At 33.1% G+C, this 20,347-nt stretch overlaps 1 protein-coding gene across 4 annotated transcripts in view; it reads left to right on the top strand.

Annotated features, from left to right (window-relative positions):
- Hmr (Hybrid male rescue) overlaps positions 1 to 20,347 on the top strand; it is a 53,256-nt gene that overhangs the window by 17,409 nt on the left and 15,500 nt on the right. For 2 of the 4 annotated variants that reach the window (XM_075299007.1, XM_075299006.1), the window contains exons 2-6: positions 17,773 to 18,016; positions 18,093 to 18,587; positions 18,665 to 18,809; positions 18,867 to 19,066; positions 19,141 to 20,292. In XM_075299007.1, coding sequence (XP_075155122.1) covers positions 17,773 to 18,016; positions 18,093 to 18,587; positions 18,665 to 18,809; positions 18,867 to 19,066; positions 19,141 to 20,292 — 2,236 coding nt within the window. Of the gene's footprint in view, positions 1 to 6,650; positions 6,822 to 10,762; positions 10,918 to 17,772; positions 18,017 to 18,092; positions 18,588 to 18,664; positions 18,810 to 18,866; positions 19,067 to 19,140; positions 20,293 to 20,347 lie in introns of those variants that run through there. The other 2 variants (XM_075299008.1, XM_075299009.1) reach the window with 2 other exon arrangements.

The following is a 20,347-nucleotide window of genomic DNA, read 5'->3' as shown; positions in this document are numbered from 1 at the left end:
AAATTATACTTTTTTTCACTCCTAGTTTTCTTAAAACCAAGAGCGATATGGGTTTGTTGGAAGATTCACCTTGAAGTTGCGAAGTAGCGTTGGCATTAAATTGCATTTTTGTTTTACCTGCCTTTTTCATATAAACTAATGAGTTGAATTATGTAATGGTAAAAAAGTTCTTTCTTTTGGATTTTAAAATATGAAAAATAGCCGATAATAATAAAAATATGTATTTTCCATATATATTTTTGCAGAATTTGCAAAGTATCATAAATATAATACCAAATATTACATTGCTTTCCCATTATTTCTGTCTTTGATTGGTTAAAATTTTAATAGATTTCAATGTGTGGAAATTTTGGAAAGGAATTGTTACTAAAATTAAATTACCGAGCTCCTTCCCTGTAGGAATGTCTCGAACTCACTCAAAATCAAACTAACTTTTTACTAACTAATTTGAGGCGACTTTAAGCTAACTCATTATTTATGCAGTCTTGAGTCAGTTGAATTTTTCCCAAACTCAGCAATGAGTTGCCTTTTTACTCACTCTAAGCTGATGCATATTTAAGTGAAGTAAAGTCATGGAAACAATTCAAATAAACAAACAAAAAATATGTATTGACTTCTATAACTGTCAATTTGGATTTGGCTTTTTATACCCTCCATCATAGGATGGGGGTATATTAACTTTGTCATTCCGTTTGTAACACATCGAAATATTGCTCTAAGACCCTATAAAGTATATATATTCTGGGTTGTGGTGAAATTCTGAGTCGATCTAAGCATGTCCGTCCGTCCGTCTGTTGAAATCACGCTAACTTCCGAACGAAACAAGCTATCGACTTGAAACTTGGCACAAGTAGTTGTTATCGATGTAGGTCGGATGGTATTGAAAATGGGCCATATCGGTCCACTTTTACGTATAGCCCCCATATAAGGGGACCCTCAGATTTGGCTTGTGGAGCCTCTAACAGAAGCATATTTCATCCGATCCGGCTGAAATTTGGTACATGGTGTTGGTATATGGTCTCTAACAACCGTGCAAAAATTGGTTCACATCGGTCCATAATTATATATAGCCCCCATATAAACCGATCCCCAGATTTGGCTTGCGGAGCCTAAAAGAGAAGCAAATTTCATCCGATCCGGCTGAAGTTTGGTACATGGTGTTGGTATATGGTCTCTAACAACCGTGCAAAAATTGGTTCACATCGGTCCATAATTATATATAGCCCCCATATAAACCGATCCCCAGATTTGGCTTGTGGAGCCTCTAAGAGAAGCATATTTCATTCGATCCGGCTGAAATTTGGTACATGGTGTTGGTATATGGTCTCTAACAATCGTGCAAAAATTGGTCCACATCGGTCCATAATTATATATAGCCCCCATATAAACCGATTCCCAGATTTGGCTTGCGGAGCCTCAAAGAGAAGCAAATTTCATCCGATCCGGCTGAAATTTGGTACATGATGTTGGTATATGGTCTCTAACAACCATGCCAAAATTGGTCCACATCGGTCCATAATTATATATAGACCCCATATAAACCGATCTCCAGATTTGGCTTGCGAAGCCTCAAAGAGAAGCAAATTGCATCCGATCCGGCTGAAATTTGGTACATGGTATTGGTATATGGTCTCTAACAACCGTGCAAAAATTGGTCCACATCGGTCCATAATTTTATATAGCGCCCATATAAACCGATCCCCAGATTTGGGTTGCGGAGCCTCAAAGAGAAGCAAATTTCATCCGATCCGCCTGAAATTTGGTACATGATATTGGTATATGGTCTCTAACAACCATGCAAAAATTGGTCCATATCGGTCCATAATTATATATAGCCCCCATATAAAACGTTCTCCAGATTTGACCTCCGGAGCCTCTTGGCGGAGCAAAATTCATCCGATCCGGTTCAAATTAGGAACGTGGTGTTAGTATATGGTTGCTAACAACCATACCAAAATTGGTCCAATCACACAAAAATTGGTCCATATCGGTTCATAATCATGGTTGCCACTAGAGCCAAAAATAATCTACCAAAATTTTATTTCTATAGAAAATTTTGTCAAAATTTTATTTCTAGAGAAAATTTTGTTAAAATTTTAGTTGGTTCATAATAAAATTTTCATCATTGTCAAAATTTTATTTCTATAGAAAATTTTGTCAAAATTTTATTTCTATAGAAAATTTTGTTCAAATTTTATTCGGTTCATAATCATGGTTGCCACTCGAGCCAAAAATAATCTACCAAGATTTTATTTCTATAGAAAATTTTGTTAAAATTTTATTTCTTTAGAAATTTTTGTCAAAATTTTCTTCCTATAGAAAATTTTGTCAAAATTTTTATTTCTATAGAAAATTTTGTGAAAATTTTATTTCTGTAGAAAATTTTGTCAAAATTTTATGTCTACTTTGTCAAACTGAATTATATACGTATTGGATCGATATTTTTTGATTTAATATATACCACGTATGGACTTACATACAATTTAGAAGATGGTGTTAGGAGGTTTTAAGATACCTTGCCATCGGCAAGCGTTACCGCAACTTAAGTAATTCGATTCTGGATGGCAGTGTTTAGAAGAAGTTTCTACGCAATCCATGATGGAGGGTACATAAGCTTCGGCCTGGCCGAACTTACGGCCGTATATACTTGTTATATTTTTTTTTTTTCAATTTAGCTTTTATTTTCAGAGAACTTTTGTAATTTTTTGTCACGGTTAGCGGTAAGTAGCATAGAAATGCATAATTCAATCGCAATTTAATAATTAAACTTTCCTTATTTCCACTAGAACCCATCATTATCAGTGAGGGAATAAATGGAAACTTCGAATAAAAGTGTTAAATGGCTGTTTGAGAACGAAGATATTGGGAAATACACTTAAGCCTTTTGGACTTCCCTGACGAATGCCACTATTATTGTTTAATTAATTCAAAATAAAATGAATCAAAAATAATAAAACAAAAACAAAATATTTTATTATCCACAAAGAGCTCACCATAAACTAATCATTTATGAGCTAACTCATAGTATGCTCCTATACTATTGAAGACATATCAATTAAAAAAATGATTGAATCCGCGATTTTCGTGATTGAAATAAAAACAAGTATATACGGCCGTAAGTTCGGCCAGGCCGAAGCTTATGTACCCTCCATCATGGATTGTGTAGAAACTTCTTCTAAACACTGCCATCCAGAATCGAATTACTTAAGTTGCGGTAACGCTTGCCGATGGCAAGGTATCTTAAAACCTCCTAACACCATCTTCTAAATTGTATGTAAATCCATACGTGGTATATATTAAATCAAAAAACATCGATCCAATACGTATATAATTCAGTTTTACAAAGTATACATAAAATTTTTACAAAATTTTCTAAAGAAATACAATTTAAAAAAATCTTGGTAGATTATTTTTGGCTCGAGTGGCAACCATGATTATGAACCGAATAAAATTTGAACAAAATTTTCTATAGAAATAAAATTTTGACAAAATTTTCTATAGAAATAAAATTTTGACAATGATGAAAATTTTATTATGAACCGAATAAAATTTCAACAAAATTTTCTCTAGAAATAAAATTTTGGTAGATTATTTTTGGCTCTAGTGGCAACCATGATTATGAACCGATATGGACCAATTTTTGTGTGATTGGACCAATTTTGGTATGGTTGTTAGCGACCATATACTAACACCACGTTCCTAATTTGAACCGGATCGGATGAATTTTGCTCCTCCCAAAGGCTCCGGAGGTCAAATCTGGAGAACGTTTTATATGGAGGCTATATATAATTATGGACCGATATGGACCAATTCTGCCACGGTTGTTAAAGATCCTATACTAACACCATGTTCCAAATTACAACCGGATTGGATGAAATTTGCTTCTCTTGGAGACTTCGCAAGCCAAATCTGGGGATCGGTTTATATGGGGGCTATATATAATTATGAACCGATGTGGATCAATTTTTGCATGGTTGTTAGAGACCATATACCAATATCATGTACCAAATTTCAGGCGGATCGGATGAAATTTACTTCTCTTTGAGGCTCCGCAACCCAAATCTGGGGATCGGTTTATATGGGCGCCATATATAATTATGGACCGATGTGGACCAATTTGTGCATGGTTGTTAGAGACCATATACCAACACCATGTACCAAATTTCAGCCGGATCGGATGAAATATGCTTCTCTTAGAGGCTCCACAAGCCAAATCTGGGGATCGGTTTATATGGGGGCCATAAGCGTAGGAAGGCCTCTGGGGAGGGGGCTTAGACCCCCCCAGAAAAAATTTAGCCCCCCCAGAATTTGAAAACCTATTTACGATTTTACATTTTTATAAAAATTAAACAAGTATATACAACCGCACAAAGTTCCGCTAAAGACTTTCATGCACAATCGAATTACTTGGGTTGTGGTAGCAGTTGCCGATGGCAATGTTTAAAGTCTGATATTTATGAAATAGAGCTGTGATTGAACTTATGGTTTAGTTGAATAACTAACAACCTGTTTCTGTATGTCGAACGAGTTCAATCGATCGACTGAAATGCATAGAAACAGCTGTTTTTTGGTTATAAATTCAGCTGGTTGTTTCCATTTTAGTCGATCCACAGAGCTCATTCGACATACAGAAACAGGCTGTAAAGCTCCTTTATTATATTGTTTAGTCTGGTTTAGTCATCTTAATTAAAAATAGTAATTGGTATTAAAACTATTCTTTCATAAATTAATATCTTAATAATGCTGCAAAAAAGAGTCGCCAAAAAAGAAGTGAAAATGTTCTTATTGGGTCCGGAAGTGGTGCAAAATTGGCGGAGAAGCGATAAATGTAATAGGAACTCGTCATAGAACGAATGTCCACCGTTTCAACAGCCGTTGCAATAAATTTGCATCACTTCTTACGGTGTGATCCGAATTCAGAGTTTTGAATGTGAATTAAAAAATTGTGTGATATTTTCCCAAATAAATAATTTTTATTTATTCATTTTTTATTTGATTTTTGGTCGACCTTTTGTTAGAATTATATAAATATTTATAAAGACATCGAGCTTCAAGAAACATTAATTTATAATAATTTTTATATTTTTTTTAATGCATTCTAACGCTTGTTTGAATATTTTCAAAAATGATCGATTTTTCTATAATGGATTTAGCATTTTTGTGGCAAAATTTGAATAATTTTTACCATTTTATTTATTCTTACCCTTTTTTTAAACTATTTGAAAAAAAGAAAACAAAAATTACGCATTAAAATATGAAAAAAACTGAAGTAAAAAACTTCCTGTGTAGTTAATATAATTAACTTCTTTGTGAGGACATTTTTGGAAGTGCTTTTAAAGTTGCGCCTTTAAAACAAATCCCAATTTTTTTTCTGGCAAAAGTGTGGAACTACTTTTAGTTGCTTTATTATATATTATTTTGATGTCTATTTTTGTATTCTTTTTTATGAAATTAAACAATAATTGAACCTATAAGTTCAGTCTATAAATTTTTAGCTAGGGGGGCTATAGCCCCCCCTAGGAAAATTGTCTTGCTACGCTAATGATGGGGGCTATATATAATTAAGGACCGATATGGACCAATTTTTGCACGGTTGTTAGAGACCCTATATCAACACCATGTACCAAATTTCAGCCGGATCGGATGAAATTTGCTTCTCTTTGAGGCTCCGCAACCCAAATCTGGGGATCGGTTTATATGGGCGCCATATATAATTATCGACCGATGTGGACCAATTTGTGCATGGTTGTTAGAGACCATATACCAACACCATATACCAAATTTCAGCCGGATCGGATGAAATATGCTTCTGTTAGAGGCTCCACAAGCCAAATCTGAGGGTCCCTTTATATGGGGGCTATACGTAAAAGTGAACCGATATGGCCCATTTTCAATACCATCCGACCTACATCGATAACAACTACTTGTGCCAAGTTTCAAGTCGATAGCTTGTTTTGTTCGGAAGTTAGCGTGATTTCAACAGACGGACGGACGGACGGACATGCTTAGATCGACTCAGAATTTCACCACGACCCAGAATATATATACTTTATGGGGTCTTAGAGCAATATTTCGATGTGTTACAAACGGAATGACAAAGTTAATGTACCCCCATCCTATGATGGAGGGTATAAAAATGTTTTTGTGTGTACTACCCACCTTAATGTAGTATACCAAAATTGTATAAATATTTCCAATCATAAATTGATAACCTTTTCAATTAACAAATTCATTGTCTTTATAATCAAACTCGGAAGACTACTAATTCAGTTAAGAATGTAATTGAAACTAGTTACGTTTTTAATTAAAATATTAATTGAGATCTGCAATCAACATCAATTAAATTTTTAATTGAATCAATTAAAAAATTAATTGACATTTGCTAATGAAATCATTTAATTTTTTTATCAAGTATTTTTTTAGCTTTGCCTCCTAATTGTTATAAAATTAAATGGTCAACTTACCGTCTTTTATTCGCGATTGATATGTTTCATCTAATTCTCTCTTTTAAAGGCAGTTCGCTTTGCAGACATTAGCGAGTGTTTCTTTTATAAACTGGCAAACATGTTGCAGTTACATTGTTTATTTGGCTTTCGTATTTTATTGCCTTGTTATTCCCTACGTTCGTTGAGTGTGTTTCCAAAAGCCAAAAAGTAGTGTGTTTTGTTCTATAAATGTATTCGTATCTCAATTGGGCATTGCTGCTGTATGAAATCTTAAAGTAAACAAATGGTCAACAAAACTCCCTAAATTGTTGATGAATAGTCAAATAGACAATAAACTATTAAAAATAGGTGCATAATATTAAAGTGCCAGCCAATGTAAGTACTACGTTCATTAGTATGATTAAAATTTTTCAATGCGGTTGCTGGCGAAAGTTAAACACAAAACATAGCAGACAATAACAAAGTGTTATACACACAGGTAACAGCGCTCGTAGAAATTGTGAGAGATCTCTTTGAGAAAAAAAAGAGAGTTGAGAAATTTAATGAAAATAATTTTTGAAGCGTAACAGAGATAGAAATAGAATTTGAAGGGTTCTGGAGATTCTTGTGGGAACAATAGTTGTTTTTGTTATTATGGTATATTTGAAAAAAGAAACTAGTGTTGCCAAATACACTGACAGTAGTTTAATGATTAACCAACCGTAATAGGTTTTTGTAGGAAAGAAACTGTGAAACCATTTGATATCGGGTTGTTATGAAGTCTTTAAAAAAGAGTATGTCCAGAGATAAATTAATAAAATACGTTTTTAAATTATACGAATATGGATTGGAATATATCGATAGCCACTTCGGTACAATTAATACCTTAAAATTATGGTTCATCCCAGTCTTGTACTACACTGAAGAAAGTTCTAAATTTTTGGTGTGCTCAAAATGAATCCTTTTTTTTTGTAATAAATGGCGTTATTTATCTGTATTTCGCATTGTAAAAGTTCTATTAGATTCCACTAGATTGCGTTAGAATGAAATTCCGTACTTAAAAGTTTTTCAGTCAGTTTTGTGATTGGTTGAATATGAATAAGAATATGTTTGATTATGTCCCATTGTTATGATCGTGTCGCTTAGTAAACGATGGCAAACGTTTTATTCCCACTGCATTACCGAACGAGACAACTTGGCGCCGCAAATCCGAAGAGTATAAAAGCAATCGTTTTGTTTGTTCTCTTGTACATTGAAATGTTTGTTTTTGAATTGATGGGCGTACAAAACGATTCACGAAATTTGAAAGGTTTGTGACTTTGAAGGATATGTACGTCAATCGTTTCGTTTGTTTTCGCACTCTGGTTTTGAATGCGCATCGGATAATGAATAAAAATAAAGTATCAAACCTGTAGATGGCGCTTGATTGAAGGTACGGATGCCAGATTTTGAAGAGGCAAAAATAGCACATTCAGCACATACGAAAAAAAAGAGCACACTTTTTAAAATAAAATAAAAACATTTAATTCCAAATAATTCATTTAAACATAAAAAAGGTTCATAACATATACATAAAATAAACCACTTTCAACTCAAGCTAATTTTCTTACAATACTTTGTAAGTCTTTTTTTGTTTTTACTTACTTTTGATTTATTTATCAGTTTTTATTCAGTAATACTAAGCCTACATGGCCTAAATACATTTATATTACAAAGTTTTTTATAATCTGAATAGAAGTGGATGTAGTAAATTTAAATACAACTATAAATTATATTTTAAAAAAATTAACTAAAAGTATAATCTAATAATTTAATCATGATCGGCTCCCCAGCCATATGTACTGAAAGAAAGATATAAAAACAATAAATCCCATTAGCAATCATGTACCAGCAAGACTACGAATTAGAAAAGTATCTGAAAACTTTAATACAAAACCCATTATTCGAGTGTGAGAAAATGCGCAGTTCAGCAGGTAAGGCATTCCAACATCTGGCCACACGAACAAAAAATGACCTTTCAAAAACAGATTTGTGAATAAGGGGTATAATAATCTGGGTATTCCTACTGGAACGTGAAAAGCTAAACCAATTGAAAAGAGGGACGGGTACACCTTTAACAATCTTGTAGAAAAGAAAAATGCTCTTCCAATCAAGAAATTGCTCAAAATTAACTCCTAAGAAGTCCTTTGTAAACCCCGATATATGTTCCCTCGAGCGCAGGTTTTAGACAAATCGAACAACAGAGTTAAGTAAACGCTTCAATCCACTTTTTTAAAAAAATTTTATTGGACAAAGTTTGTTTACATTTAGAACAGAGCACAAAGTGAAGAAGCAACATCGGCGTGCTCTTCTTCGACTCTGATATATAAAGTAAAACACCATTTAATTAGAAAATAACGGCGTAGGAAAATCTCGTAGTGTGACATTTACTTATGATCAGTTTACTTTTACCATTTATTGAATCGCGTTGGAGTAATATTTGTTGTGATGCATACAAAGAGCACAACAAGAGTACTTAACTAAAAATAGAGCACTTTTGCGTACTCTTTTGGCCTATCTTGTTTTAAGAGCACATTTTGTGAAGAAGAGCACATGTGCTCTTTAAAAGAGCACGTCTGGTATCCCTAGTCAGAGGACAATCGTCAACAATCCACTACAAAATATTGGGTAGTCAAAAAAATAGGATTTTATCTCCAAGTAAATTTTTTACTGTATGTTTATCCAAGGGCCACATATAATATTAAATAAATTCGGAGAAGCTGTTCAAAAATGAGTGAGAATAATGAAGGGATTCACTATATTTTCGAAAAAAAAAGAAATAGAAGAAACAATATACAAAGGCTAGATACAAAAAGAAGTTGTATGTTTTGCGTACAACATGAATTGTCTGTGAAAAAATTATTGGAACGAGTTCACATCTGTGATTATATATTGAAACGAAATGAAATCGAAATATTTCCGACGTTAACGGTAACAGGAGATGAAACGTGGATAAAATACGACAGTGATGAACGAAAAGATCATGGTACACGACAGGCATGACGCCTTGAAGGCTGAGAGTTCGGTGAAATTTGAATCAAATTTGCTGCTCCAGACAGGCCGAACACTTTACTGTCAACAACTGCTGAAAAATGAACAGTCGGAAATGAAATAGATTGCTCTTAATTTTAAATGAGTAGACAAAAATATTTTTGCCGCCAAACATAAAATGGTTGTCGAAATAAAATACATTATGTGCGAGAAAATAATATGGTTACGACCAAAATATTACATGTTCACCGTCCAAAAATAACATTTTGCTCTAGGAGATGATAATATTCCTTATTTACGTGCAAGGAATATTAAGAAGTTTTGATTCATCTATCATACATAACTGACCATCGGAATATGGAATAAAAATATGGAAAAAGGTGGTCAACCGTTTGGTACATATTTAGTTCAATAATGACAAAACTTTTACGACTACCAAATACTAATATTACCTTCCCACTAGGCACAAAATCTCGATCATCTGACAAAAAATTGAGATTTCGTTCATTTGTGGATTTTTTTGTTTACAAACAGAAAAAAGTCAATATTGGACATTTTTTTTAATGTACACTGATTATAAATCCTCTACCATAAGGTAAGTACTATGTTCGCTTTTCGCGTTGAAATTTTCGTGGTTACTTTATTAAAACAGTTCAATATAAAGCAGACAAATTAACTCAATTGATGCGTAGTTTCTTGTTCCTCTAGATTTCGGCAAGACTTTACAGGAATAAGTTTGTTTTCATTTATAATTTTGGTTATTTAAGGAAAAGTAATCGCGAAAATAAAGTGGTTTTCAACTCGAAAACCGAACATAGTACCTACCCATAGCTGATATTTAACCATTGCAAATATGCTGAAATCAATTTTCTGTCATTTTTTTATACAAACGACACAACAAACTTGTAGCGACATCTGGCGAAACGAATTCCATGGCATTCCACCGGTAGCGACGTCTGGCGTCCGCGTAGACAACAACAAATGTGTTTTTTTCTGAAAGATCATTGGATTTCGTTCTGTCGAGAATAAAAGAATGAATAACTGACGTCATCATGCAAATCGCGTGAACGAAAAATGCGATTAACCTTCCCAATTAACCTTCCCAATAGCTCTTTGTCTCTTTCTATACCAAGTATTCACCAACCAAATATTTTTCGATTTTTGTTTTAATTAAGCCAAACATGTTGATTTATTTTACCTCTCAAATTGTTAAGAGTCTCATAAACATGTTGAGGATACATTGTTTATTTGGTCTTTGCTGTCTTCGGTGGATGTCATTCTGTGTTTCAGTTACCTGAGCATAGAGTAGTTTGTCTCGTGCTGTTGCCGTAAATTGGTTGCTATATTAAATACTAGCCGATGTGTAAATTCCCGAGAGTAAACAAAGAGACAACTTAGGTCGTATATTGCTTGATGCATGGCAATATAAACAAATTGCCATAACATAGAATTGCCCGATAATGTAAGTACAACCATAATATAAATTGTATGAAGCGTTGACTTAACATTAACTTGGCGAACGCAAAACACAAAGCATAACAGGAAATTATAAAGTGTTATACACAAACAACTGTTAAGCAACAGGGTGCGCGAACATTCTAAATAAAATGAAGAAGAGATGAAATGAGAGGAAATGTCTGTAAATGAAGAGAGTTGACTAATGCAATCGATTAATAATATAATTGTGGTGGTTGGGATTTTATTTAGCGCAAGAGAGAGAGAGAGAGAGAACGAGCAACCAGAGTTACCCCAATTGATTCGTATGGTTATATAGTTGCTATAGAGTTTGTTATTGTTGGAAAGAGAGAAAGTGAAAAGAGGCAGAAAGGAAAAGTAACTGTTAATAATAAAATTCATTGAAATAATTATATGTTTAATCGTTTTTTTTTTGTAGTCATCGTTGCGAAATGTTAATAGAGACTAGAGTGACTGTAGCTATTGTAAACGTAAGAAATATAAATATCGTCAGAAAAATTGGTTTATATATTGAGATATAATTAGATCTAAGCAGATCTACTAAAGATTTAGATCTGATCAATTGTAAAATTAGCCTATACACACAGAGAGGGTATGATCACCTCAGACATGTTTGAAGTGCATTATGCGCATATACGTTCCCCGGGAACATGTAACAAGTTTTTCGCAACCATTTTATTTTTCTCGAAAATTGTGTATTCAATGTGGTAAACATGTTATGTTTGCGAGAAAATGCTATTGTTGGGAAAAAATGTTCCATGTTCATAGTAAAAAAGTAAAATGCTCTTGAAGCATGGTTGAGTTGATCATTTTGCGTTTCTGGGTGTATTTAACCCCCAGAAAAAGAACAAACTTTTTTTAAAACCGATTTAACATTTAGTTTATGAAAATTAGTTGATTTTTAGTTCAATTTGGCCAAATGTGAGATTTTTTTTTATTTTATTTATTTTTTGCCTAAAAATAAGAACAAATGTTTTATACTAATGAAGTTTTCAATTTGATTAAATATGTAATTAGTTCATATTTTCCTAAAATAGGTGAAGTATGCTGAAACGGTGTTCATAAGTTTCTTAAATGAGTAAATTTTACTTAAATTGTGTCCGTCTAGAAATTCATATATCACTAAAGACATTTTTCTTCCAAAATATGAAATTTTATTAAGCAATAGAAAAAAAAAATATTTTTAATAAATTTTCTTCAAAATGACAACAATTATTAACTTCTTTGTATCATGTTGCAATTACTAAAATATTTTAGTTAAAATTTTCTAATATAAAACTACATTTTCATTCATGGTGGGTTCACTTTTTTCTGGTTGAATGTTTCGATTTCAGCTAGACCTACAAAACAAAAAAAAAATAAAGCCACCATGAAAGAAAATGTAGGTTTATTTTAGAAAATTTTAACTAAAATAGTTTTTTAATTGCAACATGTTACAAATAAGTTAATACTAAAGGGTGATTTGTTAAGAGCTTGATAACTTTTTTTTTTTTAAAACGCATAAAATTTGCAAAATCTCATCGGTTCTTTATTTGAAACGTTAGATTGGTCCATGACATTTACTTTTTGAAGATAATTTCATTTAAATGTTGACCGCGGCTGCGTCTTAGGTGGTCCATTCGGAAAGTCCAATTTTGGGCAACTTTTTCGAGCATTTCGGCCGGAATAGCCCGAATTTCTTCGGAAATGTTGTCTTCCAAAGCTGGAATAGTTGCTGGCTTATTTCTGTAGACTTTAGACTTGACGTAGCCCCACAAAAAATAGTCTAAAGGCGTCAAATCGCATGATCTTGGTGGCCAACTTACCGGTCCATTTCTTGAGATGAATTGTTCTCCGAAGTTTTCCCTCAAAATGGCCATAGAATCGCGAGCTGTGTGGCATGTAGCGCCATCTTGTTGAAACCACATGTCAACCAAGTTCAGTTTCTTCCATTTTTGGCAACAAAAAGTTTGTTAGCATCGAACGATAGCGATCGCCATTCACCGTAAACGTTGCGTCCAACAGCATCTTTGAAAAAATACGGTCCAATGATTCCACCAGCGTACAAACCACACCAAACAGTGCATTTTTCGGGATGCATGGGCAGTTCTTGAACGGCTTCTGGTTGCTCTTCACTCCAAATGCGGCAATTTTGCTTATTTACGTAGCCATTCAACCAGAAATGAGCCTCATCGCTGAACAAAATTTGTCGATAAAAAAGCGCGAAACACATTTCGAACCGAACACTGATTTTGGTAATAAAATTCAATGATTTGCAAGCGTTGCTCGTTAGTAAGTCTATTCATGATGAAATGTCAAAGCATACTGAGCATCTTTCTCTTTGACACCATGTCTGAAATCCCACGTGATCTGTCAAATACTAATGCATGAAAATCCTAACCTCAAAAGAATCACCCTTTATTTGTCACATTGAGGAAATTTTATTATAGATAATTTTTTTGTGTTGTTCACACAAAAAAAAAATATTTATTCATATGTATTCAATCACGAAATTGATTGATCCAATTAATTTTTAATTGAAATGTCTTCAATCACAGAAATGATAGTATCAACTAAAAAATTAATTGAAAGTGAATTAATAAATTTATTTGTGCAATTAAAAAAATTAGTTGATACTATTAATTTCTGTGATTAATTTTTGTTTCAATTAAAAAACTTGTTGAAATAATTAAATTTTTAATTCAATACTTTTTAAAACTCAATTAAGACTTTAATTGGAAAACTTTTCGTGACATTTTTTTCTGTGTTTAAGAAAATGTCATATATTACAAAAATTTGATTCAAAATACCCCACTTATTAATTTATTCCTTCTATGTTGTAATTTTTATTGTAAGTTTTGATCCCAATTCCTGTTTATATTGTGGATGCGATCTGGAACTTAGTACACGCAAAGAAAAAAAAAACGTTTGGAAAACGTGTACCGAAAACGTTTTTCTTTTGTTAGAGTTTTTTGAATTGCTTCGAAAATTTTAAACTTTTATCACCAAAAAAATTCGTTTGTTACAAAATTTTTATTTTTTCAATAAAAAAAGTTATTTTTGAAATAACAACACAGTCCATTTCGTTTATATTAAACACTGTTCTTTTCTGACTTTAGGTCTTTAATAAGACACATTTTACAGTTCAAAATTTAATATAGTACAATGTAATGTTGAACATTTTTTCGGAATCTTCCGAATATATCTGGAATATATGTAAAAAAAAAACAAAAGCAAAAAAAAACTTTGGCCGAAGCAGGGATCGAACCCACGACCCTTGGCATGAGAGTCGGACGTAGCTACCACTGCTCCACGGTGCCAAACTAAATGTTTGTTTCTGTTAAATAAACTTTGTTTATTCGGTTCGTGGGCGCCGCAAGCTATGCTATATAAATATAACTTATATGGATATTTATCTATTGATGACCATAACAGGTACATAGCTCAGTGGTTAGTGTGTTGGCTTACAATGTGCATGGTCCGCGGTTCGATTCTCCGTCCAGCGGAGAGGTAAAAAAATTTTAAAAATTTATTATATCGTATAATTTCTTCTACATTGTTGGTATTACAGGAAAAGGTGTTAAGAACTAAAAATCCTCGTGGATGTGAGAAAGATGTGAGGGACAATGCAATTAGCAAGAAAATGATGTTTTTTTTTGAGCTAGTCTTTATGAAATTGTTTTTACATCCTGGAAAAGAATAAACGTTTATCACAAAAAGTATATACTTTTCTTCCAAATACACTTCCTTACAGCGAAAAGCAAATGAGAAACGAACTTTGTTTGTCTAAAATTTCATTTGGGAGGAAAGAATTATTTTTTTTGCGTGTACCTTGCCTTTTCATACCACAGAGTCTTCAAACGTACATGCTAAGAAAATGTTTTGTTGTAGGTAAAGATTTTGAAAATTTGAGTCCCTTCGCTAAAGTTACATGGCTTTAAACTAAGGCAAAATTTCCATAAAGTAAAGAAACACATTTTTGATTTAAAGAAATCGTCCTTAAATTAACTGAAACGTTGAATCTTTTGATTTAAGAAAAAACGTTTCAAATATAGACTAAGACTTATTTTTAGGATTTAGCATCATTGGCTTAATTTTTTTTTTTTGAATTAAGAAAATATTTTTTAGAAGTATCCGTCATAATTTGGATTTTTAAACTGGCATTCGTTTGTAAGTGACTAGCGAGCCACCGTGGTGCAATGGTTAGCATGCCCGCCTTGCATACACAAGGTCGTGGGTTCGATTCCTGCTTCGACCGAACACCAAAAAGTTTTTCAACGGTGGGTTATGTCATTGAGCTTCCATATTAAGCTCATTGTCATTGAGCTTCCATGCTTCCATGTTAAGCTCAATGACAAGGGTCCTCCTTTTCATAGCCGAGTCCGAACGGCGTTCCACATTGCAGTGAAACCACTTAGAGAAGTTTTGAGACCCTCAGAAATGTCACCAGCATTACTGAGGTGGGATAATCCCAGGGCTGTGGAGCCGGAGTCTTGGAATCGGAGTCTGAAGATTTTGCTGGAGTCGGAGTCGTAAATATTTTGCTCGACTCCGACTCCGGCTAAACCAAATTTTTTAAAACACTTCACATTTTTGTAACTAAGCAAGTTTTTACGCAAATTAGTATCCATTGTGTTATTCATTCGATCAATGTACAGCATGATTGTAAATGAAAATCAACTTCCAATTACGGCTATCTTTTGATGTTTCCTAGAATGTTAGACTATCAGATGGGGTGGATCGATCCATTTTAATACCCGAAATTATTTTTTTTTTTAATTTTATTTTAAGGCCATATACATATGTGGAATATTGACAGAAAATTTTTTCAAAGTTGTCTTTTATAGAAAATTTTGTCAAAATATTATTTCTATAAAAAGTTTTGTCAAAATTTTATTTCTATAGCAAATTTTGTCAAAATTTTATTTCTATAAAAAATTTATTCAAAATTTTATTACTATAGAAATATTTTTTTCTATAGAAAATTTTGTCAAAATTTTATTTCTATAGAAAATTGAGTCAAAATTTTGTTTCGATAGAATATTTTGACAAATTTTATTTCTATAGAAAATTTTGCAAAATTTTGTTTCCTACACATTTTTTTTTAAATTCTATCTCTATTGATAACTTTTTCAAACTTTTTTTTCTATAAAAATTTTTGCCAAATTTTATTTCTATAAAAATTTTATTCAAAATGTTATTTCTATATATTTGGTCAAAATTTGATTTCTATAGAAAATTTAGTCAAAATTTTGTTTCTGTAGAAAATTTTGCAAAATTTTATTTACTAGACAAAAATTTTTCCAAAATTGTATGCTCACTGATGCTCACTGCTAAGTCGAAAACTTGTAGAAATGACTCGAATTTTCAAATTTTTCAATAAATGAATCATAAATGCATTTTTGCGAAATTGTCTAAACAATTATAAATATTTCCCAAATATTGCCCGAGATTTTGTAGAAGTCTGATTTGAGATTTTATCAAAATGTAGATCTAAATACAAAGTTGTGCAGAGTATATTATAGTCGGCCCGCCCGACTTTAGACTTTCCTTGCATTTTTATTTTTTGTTAAAATTGTGTTACGTCCCATAACGTTAGATTTAAATCTAAAGTACATAGATTTTGTAGAAGTATATACAATTTTGTCTAAATCGATTCAGATTCAAATTCATGCATATGGGAATATAAACCTCGCAACAAATTTGAAGGATTTGAGATAGTATCAATAATTTTGGTCCACAAATACATATACTGTTGGTATCTTCTCATATTATGATGGGTATTTATATCATTATCTTATTTATTAAAAATTGCCCTAAATTTGAAATAAAGAGTTCAATTGGCATCTAATGTGAAACTAAGACCTTTTTTTCTCACATAAATAAATACGATACTTTATATCGATCCACTTACGGTACCCCCACAATAGAACTACAAATTCGTGGTATTAAAATGAGATTTATTTATATTACCCGGAGTCGACTCCGGAGTCGGAGTCGAGCTGATGAAAAATGCTGGAGTCGGAGTCGGAGTCGAGCAAAATTGGCTCGACTCCACAGCCCTGGATAATCCAACGCTGAAAAACTTTTTCGAAGCAGGAATCGAACCCACGACCTTGTGTATGCAAGGCGGGCATGCTAACCATTGCACCACGGTGGCTCGCTAGTCACTTACAAACGAATGCCAGTTTAAAAATCCAAATTATGACGGATACTTCGAAGTAAAAAATATTTTCTTTGATCCAAGTAAACTTTTTTTGAGTTAACGATCTGTCAACAATGAATGTTAATTTGGTTTATATACATTATCGGAAACATTTCTTCGAGTAAAAATTTGTAAAAAAATAGTCGTATGTCTCTGAACTAAGGCAAGTTTTCCATAAAGTAAAGAAACACATGTTTAATTTAAAGAAATCGAACTTAAATTAATTGGAATGTTAAATCTTCAATTTTAATACAGAAACGATTCAAATATAGGCTAAGACTTATTTTGAGGAATTAAGAAAACATTTTTTACTTTGAAGTATTGGTTATAATTTGGATTTTTTAACTGGCATTTGTTTGTATGTGAATAGCTTTATTAATATACCACGAAAAGAGAAAAATACTTGATAAATGGGAGTTGTATCCTAATTTTAATTTTATTGATACTATATTTAAAGCAGGATAGGTCGCTAAAAATGTCTTTAAAGAAGCCGCATCTTTGGCTCGGAATAAAATCCCTTAGGGAAGGTCAAATATAGGCCGCTGGTTTTTTAGATCTACAGAATTAAGGTTTGAAATCATATGGATGGCATTATTTAATCAGATTTTCTTGCGCGCGACATTAATGTATTACACCTTTTTTTGTTTCTATTTTTAGATGGACTGTATTGTTTTGGATGATGATAATGGGAGCGCTGTCGAACCAATGGATATTGAAAAAGATCCTCTGGAGACAAATGAAAATGAAATTAGAAAGAAGCCCACAAACACATTTGAAAAACGTTTAATAAAAGAAGTTCGCAAACATCGTGTACTTTACGATCATACCCATAAGAATTTTTCGGACATTAACAAAAAGCAAATTGTTTGGCAAGAAATTGCCAATAAGTTAAAGTCGGATGGTGAGTAGGTTTCAATGACGTACTAACGCAAAAGTTATTTCGATTCTAGATTTTATTTAAACTTTTTCAATTTTAGCTGACACTTGTAAAAATATATGGATTGAATTGCGTTACAAATACCAGTGCTATGTTCGCCGTTTACGCAAACACTATATCACCAATGCCGAAAAGTCGAAAAGACGACCCTCCATGAGTCTGGAATCAGAACTAATCTATCTATTTAGATTTATCGATAGTCGGAAATGTTGTTCTATACCCTTCGATATCCGTGAGCCCGAGAAGGAAATCGAATCATCTGCAGAGGCCACCGCAACACCAGCTGCCAATCAATCTATGAATGCGGATGACGATTTGATTATAGTTGAACAACCGGTTGAATTAATAGTTATTGATGAGGATGACGATTCCAAACATCCTGATAAAGAATTTAAAGTTACTAATGAAATGCGTGTATTAATAGCCCAAATTAAAAAATATCCTGAACTTTATGATAGCTCCAGAAAAGATTTTAACGACTATTCCCGTAAAAGTTATCTATGGAATGCTATAGCCATAGCGATTGGAGACAAAGGTTAGTAACAACTTCCTAAATAGGATTTCATATGAATGAATTTATTCCATTTTCCCGTTTCTGTCTCTTAATAACAGCTACCAAGTTAATGAAATGTTGGATATTAATAATAACCCGTTATGAATGGGAAATTTCGAGAAATCAGAAAACTACTGATGTGGCCAAATTTCAAACGGAATTACAAAAAGAATTGGAATTCTTTGAGCCCTACATTCTGGCCAAGTACATTAAGATTCTATTAAAAGTGTGATATACATTAACATTGCATTTTTATTACAGTCCTGACACAGTCTACAAACATTCATTTTATTTGAAGAAAACTTGGTGTGAACCCATTGATTATTTCAAAGAAATCTACAATTTGATAGTTCGCATGAAGAAACTTCCCGATGTTGTCTTTGTCACCGATTATTTGTTAAATAATGCAGAGAAAACTAAACAATATTTTACTTTGTGGGGTGATATTTCCAAAATGAAAGGTATGTGCTATAATGAATAATGAGAATTAAGTCAATAGGAGTAGCCAATATTGACTGTTTTCCTTTACCCTCAGGCAATGCACCCGGAGAATGTGAAGCAACTTGGTTGGTAATGCGTTATTTCTATTGGGAACTCATGAATATGCGCAAACAAAACTACCAATTAACAGACAAATGGTATTTCGAAACCATTATAACCGAACTTTATGAGCTATCAAAACATTCACCAGCTGCTAGATTGGCTACGGCGCAAAAGCAAACGATCGATATTCAAAACAAAGAAAATGGATCGGGAAAATCAAAATTCAATTATTTGAATAAGACTAATGGTAATAGCACAGCTCCTGCACAAAATTTAATCAGCACAACAACAACGACAACAAATTCACCGGCAAATCAAAAACAACAACAACAACAATCACAATTAAGGGCTACTCCAGGGCCTCTACCCAAAATAACTTCGGCAGTAAGTTTGGCACCACAGGGTCAGCCACCAACTGGTGGTAGTGGTTCCTTACAAATTAGACAAGTACCATGTCCAAATGTTGTAATTTCCCCACCCCAACCGCCAGCAGTATTAAACCAGAGCTTAATAACCCCCTCAGCATCACAAACAGCAACACCACAAACCATACAATTGCCCTTTGCCTTGCCCACTCAAACTCAATTATCGGCAGTCACAAGACCTGGTATTGGTACTGTGGCCCATAATACACAGCCGCTGAGTACACCGACCACCATGGCCACAATAAACAGAGTTGGCAATGCTACCAAAGTAGATTTGTCACCAATGGTCTGCATAAATACGGCAATATTATCGTCAAGTGGTGCAATAAATACCACCACATCATTGTCAACTGCATCAACTCCTCCCCAAACTAACACCGTACCAATAGTTGAAAAGCAAATAGCATCGACCACCATCACTTCTCATTCGATTGACCAAAAGGTGCCAGTGGCAACACCAGCTCTACCCAAAATAAGCGGAGCAGTTTCTCTCCTAAATCCCAATGAAATATTGATAGAGCTAATAGCCTCACAAAATGGTAATCATCTTGTAGTCCATGGTCCACCATTGAGTGAGAAATATCAGTTGTCCATGGAAACAGTTGCGAAATTTATACGCGAAGTTATGGCAATACCATTACTGCATAATAAATCTCATAATCAACCGAATCTTATTAATAGCTATTGGGATCATATCTCGAATAAATTCAAATTGCCTGGTAAGTGAATGGGCGGTGTGCCTGTAGCTCTCTTCAAGTATTTCGTATAAATTTT

Source organism: Haematobia irritans, chromosome 3 (assembly GCF_050003625.1).
Source record: "Haematobia irritans isolate KBUSLIRL chromosome 3, ASM5000362v1, whole genome shotgun sequence".
Classification (NCBI taxonomy): Eukaryota; Metazoa; Arthropoda; class Insecta; order Diptera; family Muscidae; genus Haematobia; species Haematobia irritans.
Note: the sequence above shows the minus strand (reverse complement) of the source record. Positions and strands in the feature narration are given on the sequence as shown.